Below are 17,556 nucleotides of genomic sequence, written 5' to 3' on the forward strand. Positions count from 1 at the left end.
TCCAAACTTTGAGCGCTGCAAAATGCCCAAAGTACACAAATGGGTGATCCACAGATCCACTGATGGATGTGCTGTTACACTTAGTACACTGCATTATAACGCATTTGTCATTTTAAAGCCTGACTAAGGGGCAAAGGGGGCCAGACAGGTCTAGGTCTCAGGTCATGTTTTTGTTACTAAACTTGTTATTCATTGATTCTTCCACTATGAACCTGCCTGCTGGCTGTGGCTCAGAGGAGAGGGGCCTATTGAATAGCATGCTATCATAATAACAACTGCGTGCGCGTGTGTGTGTGTGCGCTGGTGTCACAATGCGTTGGTTAAGCCTGCAATGTTGTTTTCTTCTGTTGGCGTTGTTGTCCACTTACAACATGACCATGTTCTTTCCTTCTTGTCTGTCTCCCTCAATAGAGTCAGGCAGAGGCCCATTACAAAGGAAACCGGCATGCCAGGAGGGTGAAAGGCATTGAGACCTCCAAGACTCGCCCTCAGGACGGGGACAAGCCTGATTCTGTGCCCAACGCCTCCTGCCCGTCTCCGCCCGATGCCCCCGGCACCGTCCTAGACAGCGGGCCAAACCCAGCGGGTGAGACGGCACTAAATGATTACTTCTAGAAACAGAAAAAAAGGGCTTGTATGAGTTTTGTTAAAATAATGATTTCAATCCAAGCGAGATGTTGGGAGGCTTTTTGTTTCGTTGTAATATGAACCATTTTGCAGCAACAGTAGTTCATTTAAGTTTACTAACTTATAATGATAGTCAAAGTCTATTTAATATCAGAATAATAAGAGAGGTACTTTACAAGTGGGACATGTGTTCCAAATATAGTTTATGCTTTAGTTATCCGATTAAACAGCTGAAGGGAAGCTAAAAACAAAAGAAGTCTGATCTCTGATGTTGACGTTCTTGCACAGACTCAACCAAATACATCATATTGTGTTCGAATTACTTTCTTTAAAATGATGAACATGGTACTTGCAGATGGATAAACATATAATATGGCTTAATTAGTTCATATCACAGTCTTTTGGTTTTCATTTCGTCTGGCTGACTGCTGAGTAGCACAGGGAGGAGTAGACTGACACGTCAAACCGCTTCATGAGTGACGTGTGTATATAGAGAAATCATTACACTAACGCACAAAAGACCCCGCATTAGTCGAGTCCGGCCACAACAATGCAACAGGCCAATGTTAAACTGGTTTGGTGCCTCTCCATTTAGACTGTGAGCAGGTGAGTTGGCATACGGTCACATGGCAGTTTCCTGGCAGCCGCACCATTTGCCAGAGAGTGAAAATAGACCATATTGCCTGAGCTCAGGGTGGTGGTAATGAGTGTTAAGACTTATTGAGGAAAATAAAGATGACACCATTGTGAAAGAGCCTCCATCTGAAAGGACACCGACAGCAGCTGATCTGACTTTAACTAAGGAGTAATTTATTTTTGGAAGAATTTACGTAGTTGGTAAGGACGGACGGCATGGCAGAAGAGTCGCGAGCTCTTTCTTTTAGCCCTGACTCAAGTTCTCTCCCCCCCGACTTTCTCATCTTCCTATTTGAAGCCACGATTTAGATACTCGGTCACCTGTGTGTTTGTCCTTCTCCCTCTTCTACCCTGATTTTTCCATTCCCTCAGTGTACTCTGGCCTTGGATCAAACACAGGGCAATGAATAGACCGGCCACATTTTGATGACATTTACAAAGGTTTTGTGTAGCCGAGTGTTTACAAGACATTTCCCCCTCATGGACAGGGAGGCAAGGAGCAAATACAAAGAATGCAAAGACAGAACCAAGGTCCAATAAAGGTTGTGAGGCAACAACACACCAGAGGAAGAGAGCCAGTCCTTTTACTCTTCTTCCAATGGGGGGGGGGGCACTGAGATCGGCTCCAGGCCTGTCACCATTAGTAAGAATTCCCGAGACGAGCTCCAGAAGCCAAAGAGCCAAAACAAGCCTGCCATGACCGAAATCTGAAAGTAGCAACATGAGAAAGAATGCCTTTTTCCATCCCAGCCTCTTTCTCGTGACCCTGGAAGCTCGTCCTTTCCTGGTCTGCCTGCGTGTCCGCTTGCTTGAGAGTGTGTGCTGTTCGTGTGAAGGCATGTCCTCAAAAGGGACCCTGTCCCACTACTGTATAGGAGGGGAAGGCAGCTGTGCGTGGCCCCAACTCAAAGCAGCAACTGGAGGACGGACACATTGGTTTGTCTTGTGGACACTGCGGTGCAGATGCTAAGATACAACAGTATGCATGATGCATCTCAACACATATACAGTACCAGTTCAATTGAATGAGAAGGTGGGGACAGCGGCGGGCCGGCACATGCAAGCGCACCGATGCAGGGACAAGGGGAAGGTTTCCCACGGTGCAAATCACAGAAAAACATGTACGTGTTTGTACTAGAAAACAGAACTTCCGAGCCAGCTCTGGTAATGATGGACGCACAGAGCACCGCTTCTTATTAGCGTATCGAATGCAGTCAGCAGAGATGGCTTTAATCGGGACACGTTGGGACCTCGCTGCAGGCTTACGCGGTGAACGGTCCGTTATGACAGTGCTGTTAGCATATCAGAACAGGTCAAGAGTCTTATACCCTTCAAAGGGTTCGCGTTCAAAATTGCCCCCAGAGGAGGCCCCGTGGCTTTGCGGGATTAGACTTGGTGAGCTTTGGCTGAGCAATGGGCAGACAGCTGTTTGCTCCTTCCCTCATTCCCATCCTCTTTATCCCCGTGCTGTCTGACACTCGCAATCTAATGACGAGTCTCGTTAAAAATCACACTGATATTAAGCCACTCTTGAGGACACACCAACGCTCGCAGACGCGCACACACACACCCCGAGGTGCATCAGACGGATGGCTTTCACGTGGGGGGCTTTGGTTGCATGCCTATGAGGTGACTGTTGTGTCGAGTTGCACAGAGCTGGTGTGCTTTTCATGCTCGGCCTTTATTGGTTGTTAGTTTATGGGGATTTCAAGGGATTCACTTCATTTTCTCTCAAGTGTGTTATTTGATTGAATCAACCTTAAATAGTGAACATGTAATACACAGTTGCATATTTAGGTGTGTTTGTGTGTGTGTGTGTGTGTGCGCGCGAGAGTGTTTGAGTGGCAGCGACTCAGAGTTCGGATGGAGGCCAGACTGGGAAAAAGACACCCAACTGCATTATGAATGAGGCCCGGCTCTCGTCGGGCCAGCATTGAGTTTCTTAGTGCATTAATCATTGGGAATTGTCAGACAGCCACATTCCAGCCTACAAACTATGTTGCCAAGACGTGACCAAGTTAATAATCCCTCTCGTGTTAAACCTCCCGGTAAAAATAGCTTGACCAGTATCTCCCAATACTCTGAGGGTGTTGCAAGCCTCTGTGATCTGTTTGCCTCGGTTTTTAAATGTCAACACTTTCCTAAAACGTTTGAAATAAACAAAGTGTTTACATAATTTGGCCCATATCCACCTAGACCCGGGGTCGAGCACGTCGGTAAGTGTTTCCTTCTGCTTTCAACTTGATATCATAATCAAAATGCTTATTCATTGTCCGGTTCGCGCCTCAATGTGACCACTTCCATGGGCCCTCCTTATTATAGCGCAGTGGTCTCCAAACTAAGGCCCACATTTGGCCCGGTCCCCTGAACAATACCAGAGGGGCATTATGATTTTTTTTTCAGTCTGGCCACGCAAATCCTAGACTAGCCCCTGTGAAGTAGAACGGAATAATGGAGAAAAGGTTGATTCAGAATGCAGGGTATTTAACCCGCAGGGGTCAAACCATTATTTGTTTGTTCAATGCTCTCATCGGTCAAGAGGCGGTAGCGGTTATTATTTATTTCATTTTTTTTCTGTAAAGATCCCAGAGAAGATTATTTGGTATTATGTATTTCATTAAGTGATATTATTTATTTTCCTGACTTGTTTTTCTGTGAAGACCCTGGATTATTAATATTTGGTTATATGTGGCTTTGTGGAAAAAAATAAATGTTTACATTTTGGCACCCAGTGCAATCGTCACACTTTTTCTGACCCCGGCCCCCTCCAGAGAAGGGAAAAGTTATCTGGCCCTCCCAGGAACAAGTTTGGGGACCCCTGTTATAGCACTTTCCACACTAATTCCACAATCCCATTTGTTATTTACATTGACTCTTGCAGCAAACAACGGAAGTTGTTTTCGTCTGAATTGGACTTAGAGCCGTGGGATTGAATACAGACGATCAACAAAACCTCTCCCCATGGATTGCATACTATACATAGCCTTCATTTCCTGAGGTGGATTAAGGCAAAGCAGACACACCGGACTGTGGAGTAAAGCATCTGGACATAGTTATCTCTCTGTGCTGACCTCTCTAAGGGAAAAATGCCTTCTTCTGTTTGGCTACGAGGGAGAAAGGTCAGGAACTGCCTTATCAATGTTTGGTTAGGCTGGAAGCATATTCCAGGTTTCTGCTCATTCTAACGGCTAACAAAACAAATAAATCTGTTTTTTCTCAGCTACTTGGATGGAAAATCTAGAATTAATGCTTTTAATCATTTAGTAAACATAACAGCTAAATATTTTGTTGTTGAGTGAGATTTGTAATTTTGGGTTGCTGAGACTGACGCTGAGTTATCATGGAAAAGAAGGTCCTGAGGAGGATGGCCTCCAGCTGTGCTAAAGGGGATGAGTGTAGAAGTCGTTCCGTGTGGTACGAGGTGAAACAGTGACTGGATGTGATGGTTTGGAAAGGCACACCTCCATCCATCCTGGATCACAAAATGCCTTTTCCCAACCCTCCCCACTTCATATTAACTCAGACCACATGTCATGGCCGCGGGGGATTCTGGGTTGGTTTCTTTTGCCGCAATGAAGTCCAATGTTCTCGTTTGTGCGTATGTGCCTGTGTGTGGCCAGAATTAATGAACAATTACTGAGAGAACCACCCGCTCCTCTGTCACGTTGCCTTCTTGCACTTAGGTACAAGCTCCGCAATCAACCGCGGCTTGTGGCAAAGTAAACACATTATGAGTGACAAAACGCTCCAAAGATCGCATGACCTCACACTGCACCCGGTTTATGGACTCCTTAATGTTCTCCTTTTTTTTGTTCCATCTTAAGAAAACATGTGTTTGAAGCTCTTTGTTCAGCAGCTGGAAACTTCCAATATGTAAAAAAGGGGGAAGTTTTTATGTTGGATAACGGTGAAATGGAAAGCACTCACAATGGGATTCATCAGAGATGATGCAATGGAGTAACCAGGGCAACTAAACATCACACAAATGATCGTATAGTCTCATCAGACTGACAGGGTGAGACGCCCAATATGTGGGTCACAACCCCTATAGATAAGCACATGGGGATCCTTTAACTGAAATTTAAGTCAATATTTGTTTTCTTCCCAGAAATACTACAATGTTATCCCTTAATCTAGGGGGGGTTTCCGTCGCCTGCCCTAAGCGCTACAGTACAGTACACGTTCTCAACACGCCACCCAAATTCAGGGGTTTCTTTTTTCAGTCAACACCCATTGCTTAAATAATAAGAAAGGCGTACGGGAGGGGCTGACCAGAAACATGTGTCTGGCAATGTAGATACGAGCGTGTTCGTCCATTTTTAAATTTTAAAAAAAGGGAAAAAAAGAAAGAGTAGGCGTCGAGCAATCAAACACGTGCAATAATAAGAAATTAGAACTACAGAGAGCGAGCAGGAGAGTCAGCGGGAGGGAGGAGAGGGGAGCTCCGTTAATGTTTTGGAAAGAGTCAAAACGTGCATACGTCGTGGTACCCGTTTTTATCACTTTGAAAAATATTTCAGTAAGACAAGACCACACCAGTGAAATCCTCCCTCAAAAACTTCAAAATAACTAACAGCATATTAAACGTTCCCATTCCTTGTGTCAGGGTCGGTGCTGAAGCAGGCGGAAGCAGGACTCAAATGCAGAGGTTCTCGATCAAAAAGTGCTCTTTATTCCTGACAAAACCAATAACGTGCTCCAACAGCGGGGAACATATAGACAATGACACGACACTGGACAACAGGCACACAGGGCTTAAATACACAAGGGAGGTGCAGGTGATTGGACACAGGTGGAATCAATCAGGCAATCACAGGACAAGGCAGGAAGTGAAGTTACCCAGGAACACAAGAGACATGAAAACTACAAAATAACACAGGAAGAGAGACCAAACCGTGACAGAACCCCCCCCTCAAGGACCGAATTCCAGACGGTCCTCAAGGGGAACAGAACCAGAGAAACACAGACAAGGGGAGGGAGGGTGGGAACCCAACGATCTTGGACCGCGCAGGGAACTCAGGGTGATGGCGGCCACTCGTCGGGTCCTTCGGGGGGTCTACCGCTACGGCGACCGGGCTTCAGGGTCTCGGGGGGGCGACCGCTACGGCGGCCGGGCTTCAGGGTCTCGGGGGGGCGACCGCTACGGCGGCCGGGCTCTCGGGTCTCGGGGGGCCGACCGCTACGGCGGCCGGGCTTCAGGGTCTCGGGGGGCCGACCGCTGCGGCGGCCGTGCCTCGTGGCGGGGGGCGCCGAGCTGTGCGGCTGCGGCGTCGTCGCGGAGGGGGGCGCCGAGCTGTGCGGCTGCGGCGTCGTCGCGGAGGGGGGCGCCGAGCAGTGCGGCTGCGGCGTCGTCGCGGCGGGGGGCGCCGAGCAGTGCGGCTCCGGCGTCGTCGCGGCGGGGGGCGCCGAGCAGTGCGGCTGCGGCGTCGTCGCGGCGGGGGGCGCCGAGCAGTGCGGCTGCGGCGTCGTCGCGGCGGGGGGCGCCGAGCAGTGCGGCTGCGGCGTCGTCGCGGCGGGGGGCGCCGAGCAGTGCGGCTGCGGCGACGTCGCGGCGGGGGGCGCCGAGCAGTGCGGCTGCGGCGTCGTCGCGGCGGGGGGCGCCGAGCAGTGCGGCTTCGTCGCGGCGGGGGGCGGCGAGCAGTGCGGCGTCGTCGTGGCGGGGGGCGCCGAGCAGTGCGGCTCCGGCGTCGTCGTGGCGGGGGGCGCCGAGCTGTGCGGCTCCGGCGTCGTCGTGGCGGGGGGCGCCGAGCTGTGCGGCTCCGGCGTCGTCGTGGCGGGGGGCGCCGAGCTGTGCGGCTCCGGCGTCGTCGTGGCGGGGGGCGCCGAGCTGTGCGGCTGCGGCGGCGTCGTGGCGGGGGGCGCCGAGCAGTGCGGCTGCGGCGTCGTCGTGGCGTGGGGCTCCGGCCCAACCCCTGACCCCACCCCCCCTTCAAGGACCGACTTCCAGGCGGTCCCAAGAGGGTGGGAGGGAGGGGTCATGGTCGGGGGCCGTGGGGGCGGGGAAGGAGACTGGACTCTGGGGGCTGGAACGGGCGGAGACTGGACTCTGGGGGCCGGAACGGGCGGAGACTGGACTCTGGGGGCCGGAACGGGCGGAGACTGGACTCTGGGGGCCGGAACGGGCGGAGACTGGACTCTGGGGGCCGGAACGGGCGGAGACTGGACTCTGGGGGCCGGAACGGGCGGAGACTGGACTCTGGGGGCCGGAACGGGCGCTGACGGGCGTCTCGGCGCCGGAACGGGCGCTGACGGGCGTCTCGGCGCAGGAACGGGCTGGGGCAAGCGTCTTTGGACCGGGTCAGGAGCCGGGGCTGGAGGGGTTCGTTTCCTCCTCCTCCTCGGGCTCTTCCTCGGGTTGAGGAGGTCCCTTAGTTCCAGGCACGCCTTCTGATAGCTCCTGGGACCAAAAATGAAGTCCGTCTTGCGCTGGAAAAACGGGCTCCTCACATCCAGGTATTCCGGGCCCAAGTCGTACCAGGAGTCTGCTGAGTCCTTCTTTGGTCGTGTCATTCTGTCAGGGTCGGTGCTGAAGCAGGCGGAAGCAGGACTCAAATGCAGAGGTTCTCGATCAAAAAGTGCTCTTTATTCCTGACAAAACCAATAACGTGCTCCAACAGCGGGGAACATATAGACAATGACACGACACTGGACAACAGGCACACAGGGCTTAAATACACAAGGGAGGTGCAGGTGATTGGACACAGGTGGAATCAATCAGGCAATCACAGGACAAGGCAGGAAGTGAAGTTACCCAGGAACACAAGAGACATGAAAACTACAAAATAACACAGGAAGAGAGACCAAACCGTGACACCTTGACACATATGAGACGTTTTTTCTCTCCTCTGATCCACTTTATATGGGCCTTTAATTTAAAAGGACCCTTTTTGAACCATTATGTCCTATATACACTACAGGAAATGAGAATAACTGCTCTGTCCCATCTGACTGCGGCTTCCAATTTCATCGGAGTGGAAGCGACGTGGTTTAACTTCGCAGAGCTCTGTGTCCCGGGCACTTTGCTTCATTGCTGAGTTTATAGACAATGAAGTCAATACTTAAGCACTTGTTTTGGATGATGTGCTTTCTGGAAACACACAATTTATTTGCCTTTGCACTGCATTTGACATGTGTTCTGTTTTTTTTTTTTTCTCCCTCTCTGTCTCTCTGTTATTTCCAGATGAAACACAACCCCTGTCGCAATTGAACGTGCCCCTTCTAGCCCCAGTGCCCCTTCCCCCTCTCACCACCCCACCTACTCCGCCCATGGACTGCCCCATGCCCTTGGTGTGCCCGCTGCTGCCCGGCCCCATTCCCCTCCTGAACCCCCCTTCTTCATCCCCCCCAGGCTGCGGCACTGGCAGTGCCCCCGCGGAGCAGCCGGGCTCTGGACCCCCCGTTTCCGGAGCCGGCGGCACCGCGGCGTCCGGCGCGTCCAATCCGGAGACGGAGGAGGACAAGGCCAAGAAGCTGCTGTACTGTTCGCTGTGCAAGGTGGCGGTCAATTCCTTGTCACAGCTGGAGGCCCACAACAAAGGTGGGTTCTGTGACCATTTATTTGCCCAAGTGCTTCTGCACCTTTCTAGAAATTCACTGGCAATCAAGCTGTGTGGAATTAACTTAAATTCTCCGATCTTTTGTTGGTGAAATATGAGTTCCACTGGATGTAACCTTCTCCCTCATTTTTCGAAACATGGTAGGATTCTTCAGGTTACTTAGACCATTCTCTTTATCTGAAAATAAAGGTGTCAATGTAGCAACCTCTTCTATTCTAAAATGGAATTTAACAAATACTCAAACATCTTATTTTAATTGAATATTTGTTAATTTGATAGAATATTAAACTCAGAGACAACACCAAACTGATCAATGTAAGAGAGGAAACTCACTAAAATAACACATGAGAGAGTGCCTCGCTCATTAGTCTTGTCTTTTACATAAAAAATATTCTCCACAGTCACAGAAGATTTCTCTTGAAAAGGGAGGATAATTAAGGCGTCTAACCACTGCGTGAGGGAACAAGAACAAAAATGTGTTTGGTTGCTTAGCTCCGCAGAATCCCAGCTTCAACATTCTGTCAGAGCACTTTCACACCCAACAGGTTGGTCAAACACCCCGAGGGGCTCTCTGCCTGCTTTTATCAATCATGCCCCCGGTGTTCCTGTAAGCACAGTTTGTGTCCGCTGACCTCCACTATTCAATATGGATACACTGTAAGACTGACTGGGACTGTGTCCCCTTTGCTTTGAGTTATGTTTGCTGCAGGCAGCTCAGACAGACAAGAAAGCAGCCAACAAATACCTCCTCATCTTGGGTGAAAATTACACGCATTATCCATCATGGTTGAAAAAGCAGAATGCTTTTGCAGTTAACGCTAGCGCTGATTAGTATGAGTCTAACAACGCAACAATGCATGTGTGTTATTGTACATCCGTCTTCCAGCAGGTTACATATGTAAGTATAACCAGACCTCAAACATCACCCGGGGTCCACAGCTCCTAAATGTAATGCCCGAATGCCAATTGAGTAAAAACAAAGTAAGCAATCTGGAAACCATCAGCCTCACTGATTCCGAAAATAAAAACGTTCTCAAAGCACATGTCAGCCTGCGTGGCATTTTGTGTGATAATGAACAGCAGAAATCACCGAAAGAGCCATTGCCTATTTGAATGTGCCTTGTGTGCACAGTGCTCTACAGTCCACTGCACGAAGACACAATCCACAGACTAAAATAGAACAAAGGCACAAACAAGACAGCTTAGGAGCACATTTCCTGGCAGAGAAAAAAATATGTCATTCCAGCCCCCCCTCCCCCCAGCGGAGCCCCCAGCCTCCGTGTCCACTCTGACCATTTCCCTCTCTTGTGTAACTTTAACTCTGTTCAAAGGGATTTCAGAAAGTGACTCAAAGGCAGAGGGGTGCTTTGCTGTGTCATAGGGGTCGATCAGGGGTCATGGCTAATTATTTTTTTTAGCCCAGAGCAAAATGTGTGATTATTTTGTTTTGTTTCTAATTAAGAAAACACGGCATAAAGAAATTCCTCACGTAAACGTACGAAACATTATCGTTTGTAATCTTTTTTACGTGCAATTGTACCTTTTTAATTGAAGATCTGATCAAATGTCTTCTCTTAATTGCTGAACAAACTGCTGGAATAAAAAAAGGTTAGAATCCTGATAGGAATAATTGCAGGCTGGATTCTGGAGCATAATAACATTACGATTTCTCAGTTCACACGAAGTACTTCGTATTGCCAGGAGACATATCCGTTGCATTTTTAATGTAAAGTGTTAGATGTAATGAAAGTGCCATTTTATTTGCTCAGCAGTATGGATGTGTTAGTGTTAAACAGCATAAACGCTATTCAGAACCCAGCATCGTATCTACAGATATACAGCTTGTTCAGACAGGCTTATTTCAGCATGGGACCAGGACAGTAAATCAAATGACATCAAATCCAACCTCAAGCAAACCCGCTTGTCTTAATAACTCAGCCTTACATCCCCATATTTAAACATTGCCAGTCTAAATGACAGAGGGTTCAGTAGTCCAGAGCCCTTATTAATGTTGGCACGAGCGGTAATACATTTCACTACAGTGCAAACCGCTCCTGTGATCAAACATTATCCACCGTTTACTGGAACATAAACATTGGAGAGGGCTCTGCGTTTTATCTTCCCACTGCACAGCTGTTGGTCTGCAGCCCTCTAGTGGTTCAAACACACCACTACAACCTCACACAGCAACGTGATACATGTGGTTATACAGTGTTACAGATCTTTTTTTCTATAATGCCCTGCTATTTATCACTGTCATAGTTTCTCGATCACTTTTATTAGTTACAGAGAAAAGCTGTCCAGATTAATTTCATTTTAGAAGGGTAGAAGAGTCATGGCTCATTTGCCATAAATGATGATGCATCTCCACTGTATTATTTCATTCTATTGTATTAGCTTCTAAATATGTAATTTCATCTCGGCTTATGCCGTTCCTGACCTTTATATTTTTGCCTGTGTGTCGGTCTGCAGGTACCAAACACAAAACTATCCTGGAAGCGCGGAGCGGGCTGGGCCCCATCAAGGCGTATCCTCGCCTGGGCCCCAAGCCCATCGGAGAGCAGGCAGGGGGGGGGCCGGTGGACCCCAACACTCAGGAACGAACCTTCCACTGTGAGATCTGCAATGTACGGGTCAACTCTGAACTGCAACTCAAACAGGTAGAAATGATGCAGGATTTTTTTTTTTGTCAATGACTAGAGTTTTATTACTTTTTCTAAAATTACAACAAAAGTCTTGTTCCTTTCTTACAATAAGTCTTGTTCCTTTCTTTCAGCACATATCAAGTCGAAGGCACCGGGACGGCATGGCGGGCAAGCCGAACCCGCTACTCAGCCGACACAAGAAGCACAGGGGAGCTGATCTTACGGTAATCTCAATTGGTCTGAATCGTCTGCATTAGGATATATGACATATCGGGTCTATATCTGTTTCCCCACCATGTGGTCTTTCATCTGAAACCATTTTTATGTCTCTCTCTCTCTCTCTCTCTCTCTCTCTCTTTCCTTTATTTTCTCGTCCCTTTGTGTCCCCACTTGGGTTTGCAGTCTTCATTGAGCTTCTCCAAGGATCTTACCAAAGCGTTGGGTGCAAGGCTCTTGCACAACCCCTTGGCCGTTGCCGCAGCGATGGCCGCTGCAGCTTCCTCGAATCAGCTGGCTCTCCGTGCGGCGGCTCCCGGACACCACCCGCACCTACCGCACCTACACCACCACCCGCACCATCACCTGTTGCAGGGCCCTCATCTCAGCCACGCCATCCTGAGACCCGCCCCCGGGCCCATGCGCACCGCCCACGGGCCAATCCTTTTCTCCCCTTACTGACACGTTACCCTCTGACCCATGGCCAGTCAGGAGCAGTCACTCTAAAAGCACACTGTGAAGATACAAACATGATCAGCAACGAGGAAATGTTAAGGGGGTGAAAAATCCAACCATTTAGATACTGAACTGAAAGAAATGCAAGGGAAAGGAGCACCAGAAAGTAGTAGATATCTTTCCTCCCTTTACCTGACCCTAACATTTCAAAGACTTCTTAATGATCCACATATGGAATGAGCAGAGGAGAGGCTTCATTATGCATTGAACTTCCCTGTATCTGCCCCCCCCACCCCCCCCGCCCCCGCCCCCTCCCCCTCCACCTCACGGCCTCACAGAAACACACAAAGAAACACACGCACATATTTCTAGGAACATTAAACTACATGTAGTGTTGTCTAATTATTCCCGGCCAGGTTGGTTTCCTCCCACTATCACGGCTCGACTGGTTCTACTCATCCTATGCACCTCAAAAACAGAGACAATGATGTAATATCAGTAGGGTAGCTGCTCCCATCGGCCTTCGCTCTTTGCTTCCTGTACATGCCACCCTCAGCGGCGGAGGACAGCAACTCTTCAGTTTGTAACACTAGGTCCTCTCTAGATACGACGTGACTTGTGCTGACAGGAGGGTGGTAACAGCCTCTGAACACAGGGGAGGTGTGGGGGGGGGGGGGTTAAGAGAGCAGAAAAGTGACTGTGGGGGAGTCACTCTGCTGTCATTCCCTGAGACGGTGAGGTGAGAGGAGGGTCGGGACGGAGCAGCGGATGAATTCACCCCCAGGCGGCGCGCAGACACACACTGGTCCAAACAAATCTGTGTTTTAATATAGACTGCACCGCAGGGCACATCTGCCAACCTCTGTATCAATCAGAGGTCGGCCTCACTGAAGGGGAGAGAACATGTGAGAAAGAGCAGAAGCTGCACGTACTGTACCGCGCTATAAGACACATGATCCCTGACTTTGGCTCAGCTTCCTCTAGATGGAAATAATCAGTTTTGGGTCAGACATTTGTTCACATCAAGCCATGAAAAAGAAATTGATGGACATCTTAACAACTCCCTGGTCTTTGTTTGCAAGCGTATTCACTGTGTGGGTGGGGAGGTAGGATTTAGGTGTGACCCTGTGTACTGATGTATCTGTGTTGTTTCTGCATGCGTTCTCTGGATAAGATGGTGGAGGGTCAGGCCTCTGCGTCATTGGGTTGAACTCTTCCGTCGCTGTCCCTAACCTCCTCCTCCTCCTCCTCCTGCTCCTCCTCACGTCGCCCATCTGCAAAGGTTCATATGAGTCAATAGCAGAGGGCAAATAAACCCTGGCAAACATAATGCTCATAGAGAACAAATCAAAGAGAGGAAGATGAAAGCCAAATACGTTCTTGGAGAATTGATCTTGAGCTGGAGTGACAACTGCGGCAGGAAGCCCAACGAGGCGCCGAGAGGTCCAGCTCAAGGCATCAATCAACAGTTTCCATCTTACACCCGAAAGCCATTAAATGTACCATGATTTGTTTTCCTTTGCAAAGACTGGTGAGCACTTTGTTTCTTCGTTTGGTTTGGACTTTTGCTGTTGCATTTATAACTAAGGAGGAGCAAAATAGCAGACCCGGTAGTGATATCTGTGTAGACAGTAAATATGAACTGCTTTCACAGAGAGGTGGGAAGAAGAACTTATTGAATGGTGTTGACTCAGACAAACTGACATTGAGGCAGAACCTACTTGGGGGGCCATAAACACTAGCAAAGCAGCTGCGGACTTATCTCGCTCCGCAGCTTGAAAACTTTCCCCCTTTATTGAACCAGATACAGTACACTGTGCCCTTTCATTGAGAAGCAATGAACTCTAATGTCTTACCTTGGTCTGCATATTGCAATGCAGTGAGCAGTTTTTATGAGTGACTTGTTATCATTGTGACATGTTTGTCTGGAGTCATGTGTAAACCCGGGAGCACGCCAGCTGAGCGACTTTTTCCCGTTCTTCCGCGAGGAGAAGACTACAAGCCCTTGGAGAAATTTAGAGATGGAGACGTTGGTGGGTTTAGGGACCGCCCTTCATATTAAAGGGCCTTTTTAATTTGGTAATCTCTGCTTGGGGAACAGGGTACAGCCCCAGGTAACAAGGGATAAAAGCTACAGTTCAACAGGCTTTTTTTTTTTATTTCGACTCCCGTGTTTTGTTTTCTTTGTGTGTGTGTGTGTGTGTGAGAAATGCGTTTAAGTAGAAATCCCGAGGAACAATATTAATGCCATTACGTACAGAAGAAGCTGGCTCGCTGTCAGCTCCCACCGTTGTGCTCTTTTTGTTGCTGAACGAAACCTCCTTTGCAGAGTTCATTTTGCGAGTGAGATACTATTCCAGGATCCTTTCTCTCCTTCCCGTCGGTGTGTGTGTGTGTGTGTGTGTGTGTGTTTTCCATGTATTCTAGTGTGTGTTGGGACCCGCTCTCTCCCTACTTCCAACCAACCACAGACAAAACCAACCCGGAGATAAAAAAGTGGCCTAACAAAATGATGGAGACAGAAATCTGCACATGTTTGATTGCGGATAATAATGATCAGTCGTTCTGGATTCTAGATTCCGGACCAATGACCCAATCAAACTAGTGTAGTGATCTTGTCCTTAGCAGGTCAGTCATGTAGCAGCCCAACAGCTGTGATCATACTGTGGTAATTCCCACTTATTCATTGTCATGATTCACATATGGGAAGTAAATGTTAGATGCCTATTTTCTGGGCAGGTATTTCATGTTAGCTGTGTTTAGGCTAATAGCATTAGCCTTATTCTGCCCTCACCCTCTCTCAGAGCAGAGAGAGAGGAAGAGATGGAGAGGCTATGGTGTAATTTTGTCTTGCCAATAAAGTTATTTTTGAATTTCAATGTCCGAGGGGACAAAGAGTTTGTATGGCAAATCGTAGCAATACCTGACTCATTCTGGCTACTCTTGTTTATTGCAATAAGAAAATGAAACAATAAATGTGTATGTGAGTAAATCATTATCAATGTAATTTAAATGAAGAAAAAAAACTTTATGGTAAATAGTATCGGTATCAAGAGAAACCATGGTGGGAAAAAAGTACATGTCAATAAATCATTTAATGAAACAAAGGTCTTCTTAGTTGTTATGAACCAGTCATTGTGTGATCCACAACACCCTCTATCAATGGTCATAATGATATATCCTAAATAAGTAATGCATATACCCATAGGGTATCTCAATTTATCACCGTCCTAGTAAATAGCACTACACATGATAAAAAAAACACAAAAATAAATAATGACATCATCCATAGCAAAGCTTTGCATTCAATCTGTTGACAGGGAATATATGACAGACTTTGTGGAATAGTAAGTTTAATACTGTAATTACAGAGAACGCTATAACAGATGTAGATTGCATAATTTAAACACATTTCCAAATAATTCAGCCTCATAAGTGCACTTCATGGCCAAGAGGCGCAGCAGCACGACTCCCTAACACAAGGCTGAACACAATAATGGCAGAACAGTTTTCCCTAAAAACCTGATACTGTATTTAGTATCGAAGTTTTTGAACAACAAAACATTTTTGGATACACATACATGCAACATGTCATCATAATGCTTCTGGCAGAAACATTAGTTTAAACTCCAAAATGTACAGTTTGCTCCAATCAGCCATTAGTGTTTGTGAGCAGCATTTGCAGCCATCTGGAGCAGCTGACTGCTGCTGCATTGTACCGTCTGATGAGGAGCAGCATTGTACCGTCTGATGAGGAGCAGCATTGTAACGTCTGAAGACCGTGGCTAATTTCCCAATGGTTCAGATTCATTATTATCATAAATAATTTTAGCGATGGGTGCCTTTTTGTTTTGGTTTGAGCACTTGTCCCCAAAATGTCTGTGCAGGTGCATGATGGTTCTCATGCTGTTCCCCCGGTTTAAAAAAAAAAGACAAGATCTCTGCATCTTGTATCATTGCACAACTCAGCCACTAGATGGTCCTGCTGTCGTAACTAGGAAGTAGCGCCACTTGAAACAATCCACAATTGTTCATTCAGCAAGGAAGAAGCAGTAAAAGGATTTTTCATTTAAATTTAGATGCAATCATGAAGGTGGAGTAGGCCTAATGATATGAACTCCATGCAGAAGCATTCATTATACACGCACACGCAAACACACACATTCAAGTCCATTGTATATTGAAAGCTGTCCTGTGAGCACATGTGCAATAGAACAATGCATTGTGTGTTAGAGCAATCTGGACGGATGGCTGCTGGGCTACACTTTCTCCCCCTCTGGTTACAGACATTTTTAAACAAAATGATCTGTATGAAACAATCACTTGAGTCAAAAGAAGAAGAAAAAAGAAGAAACAAATGTACCTCATGCAGTTATTATTATAAGTAATTGTTTACCATTTCATAATCTACAGATATAGTTATATATTATATTTAACCTTCCAACAATGGATAGATAATTATCACATAGTATTACATAAGGTGTAATGTATAGTTCTTCCATCTGGGTTTTTACCATTGAACTGAATAAGTTTCCGTCAGAACGAGATGAAAAGATGACAGCACTTTGTCATCGATCACGATTCCTTGAAAGCAAAAGCATAATGGCATGGACCTAGTTTTGAACTAAAAACCAGCTCTTGTCTTGTCGGTTCCAAGCTTTGAGATGTGGCGATAACAGCGCGAGATGGAATCTGAAGAGGTAGAGATACGTACCAGCACTTTTCTTTAAATGGATGTCTGCAGCGCGAGAAGAGGGCACGTTCTAGTGTCCCTTTCCATCTCCCCCACTGGCTCTTTAGACTCTCTTTACTCTTTTTGCATCACTCATCCAGAGGGACGATACTAGACTTGTCTTGTCTTCGGAATTGATTTGAAGCGAGAATGTATCTTTCTGCTTAGTAAAGCGTTCTAAATATTTAACATGCAATGATATATTAATGTTAACTATCCAAATTGATGGACACCAGCAGTACAAAAACCTTGTCTGCATTAGGAATGAGTCGTGTGCAGGAAATTGGACTATAATCTAAACTCAGGACATCTCACAGTTGTCCATTATATCTACTGTATATTTTGGTGAAAGTTTTACAAAAGCTTATTTTAAGGGGTCACCAGCCCAAAATGTACATCAAAGGAAAGAGGCAAGTTGTACTTTTCTAATTACATACATTTCAAATTAAAAAAAATGTTTCAAAAAGCTTTTATGGATAAGCGAAAAGAGAAAAAAAAAAGCGATTACCTTTGATGAGATTTGGTACAAGCAAATCGATGTCACTGAGTGAGAGTTTGTACACAAACTGTGCTGCATTTCAATGATGCAGAGAAGACTCAAAGGGTTTTCCAAAGTCATTTACTCGTGTTGAGAACTGCATCGCTTTCTCTTCTCAGTGGGGCTTGCTGGATGTCATTATGAATGTCT

At 47.1% G+C, this 17,556-nt stretch overlaps 2 protein-coding genes across 2 annotated transcripts in view; both read left to right on the forward strand.

The window, feature by feature from the left end:
- Window positions 1-5,820, forward strand: part of smc1a (structural maintenance of chromosomes 1A) — a 128,579-nt gene extending 122,759 nt beyond the window's left edge. The window contains exon 20 of the mRNA XM_062564568.1: window positions 5,701-5,820. Coding sequence (XP_062420552.1) covers window positions 5,701-5,805 — 105 coding nt within the window. The 3' untranslated portion in view covers window positions 5,806-5,820. The remainder of the gene's footprint in view (window positions 1-5,700) is intronic.
- znf385a (zinc finger protein 385A) overlaps window positions 1-15,244 on the forward strand; it is a 46,132-nt gene extending 30,888 nt beyond the window's left edge. Inside the window, exons 4-8 of the mRNA XM_037479676.2 lie at window positions 412-586; window positions 8,444-8,800; window positions 11,292-11,479; window positions 11,596-11,688; window positions 11,867-15,244. Coding sequence (XP_037335573.2) covers window positions 412-586; window positions 8,444-8,800; window positions 11,292-11,479; window positions 11,596-11,688; window positions 11,867-12,142 — 1,089 coding nt within the window. The 3' untranslated portion in view covers window positions 12,143-15,244. The remainder of the gene's footprint in view (window positions 1-411; window positions 587-8,443; window positions 8,801-11,291; window positions 11,480-11,595; window positions 11,689-11,866) is intronic.
- Window positions 15,245-17,556: the final 2,312 nt, after the last annotated feature.

This window comes from Pungitius pungitius, chromosome 1, assembly GCF_949316345.1.
Source record: "Pungitius pungitius chromosome 1, fPunPun2.1, whole genome shotgun sequence".
Classification (NCBI taxonomy): domain Eukaryota; kingdom Metazoa; phylum Chordata; class Actinopteri; order Perciformes; family Gasterosteidae; genus Pungitius; species Pungitius pungitius.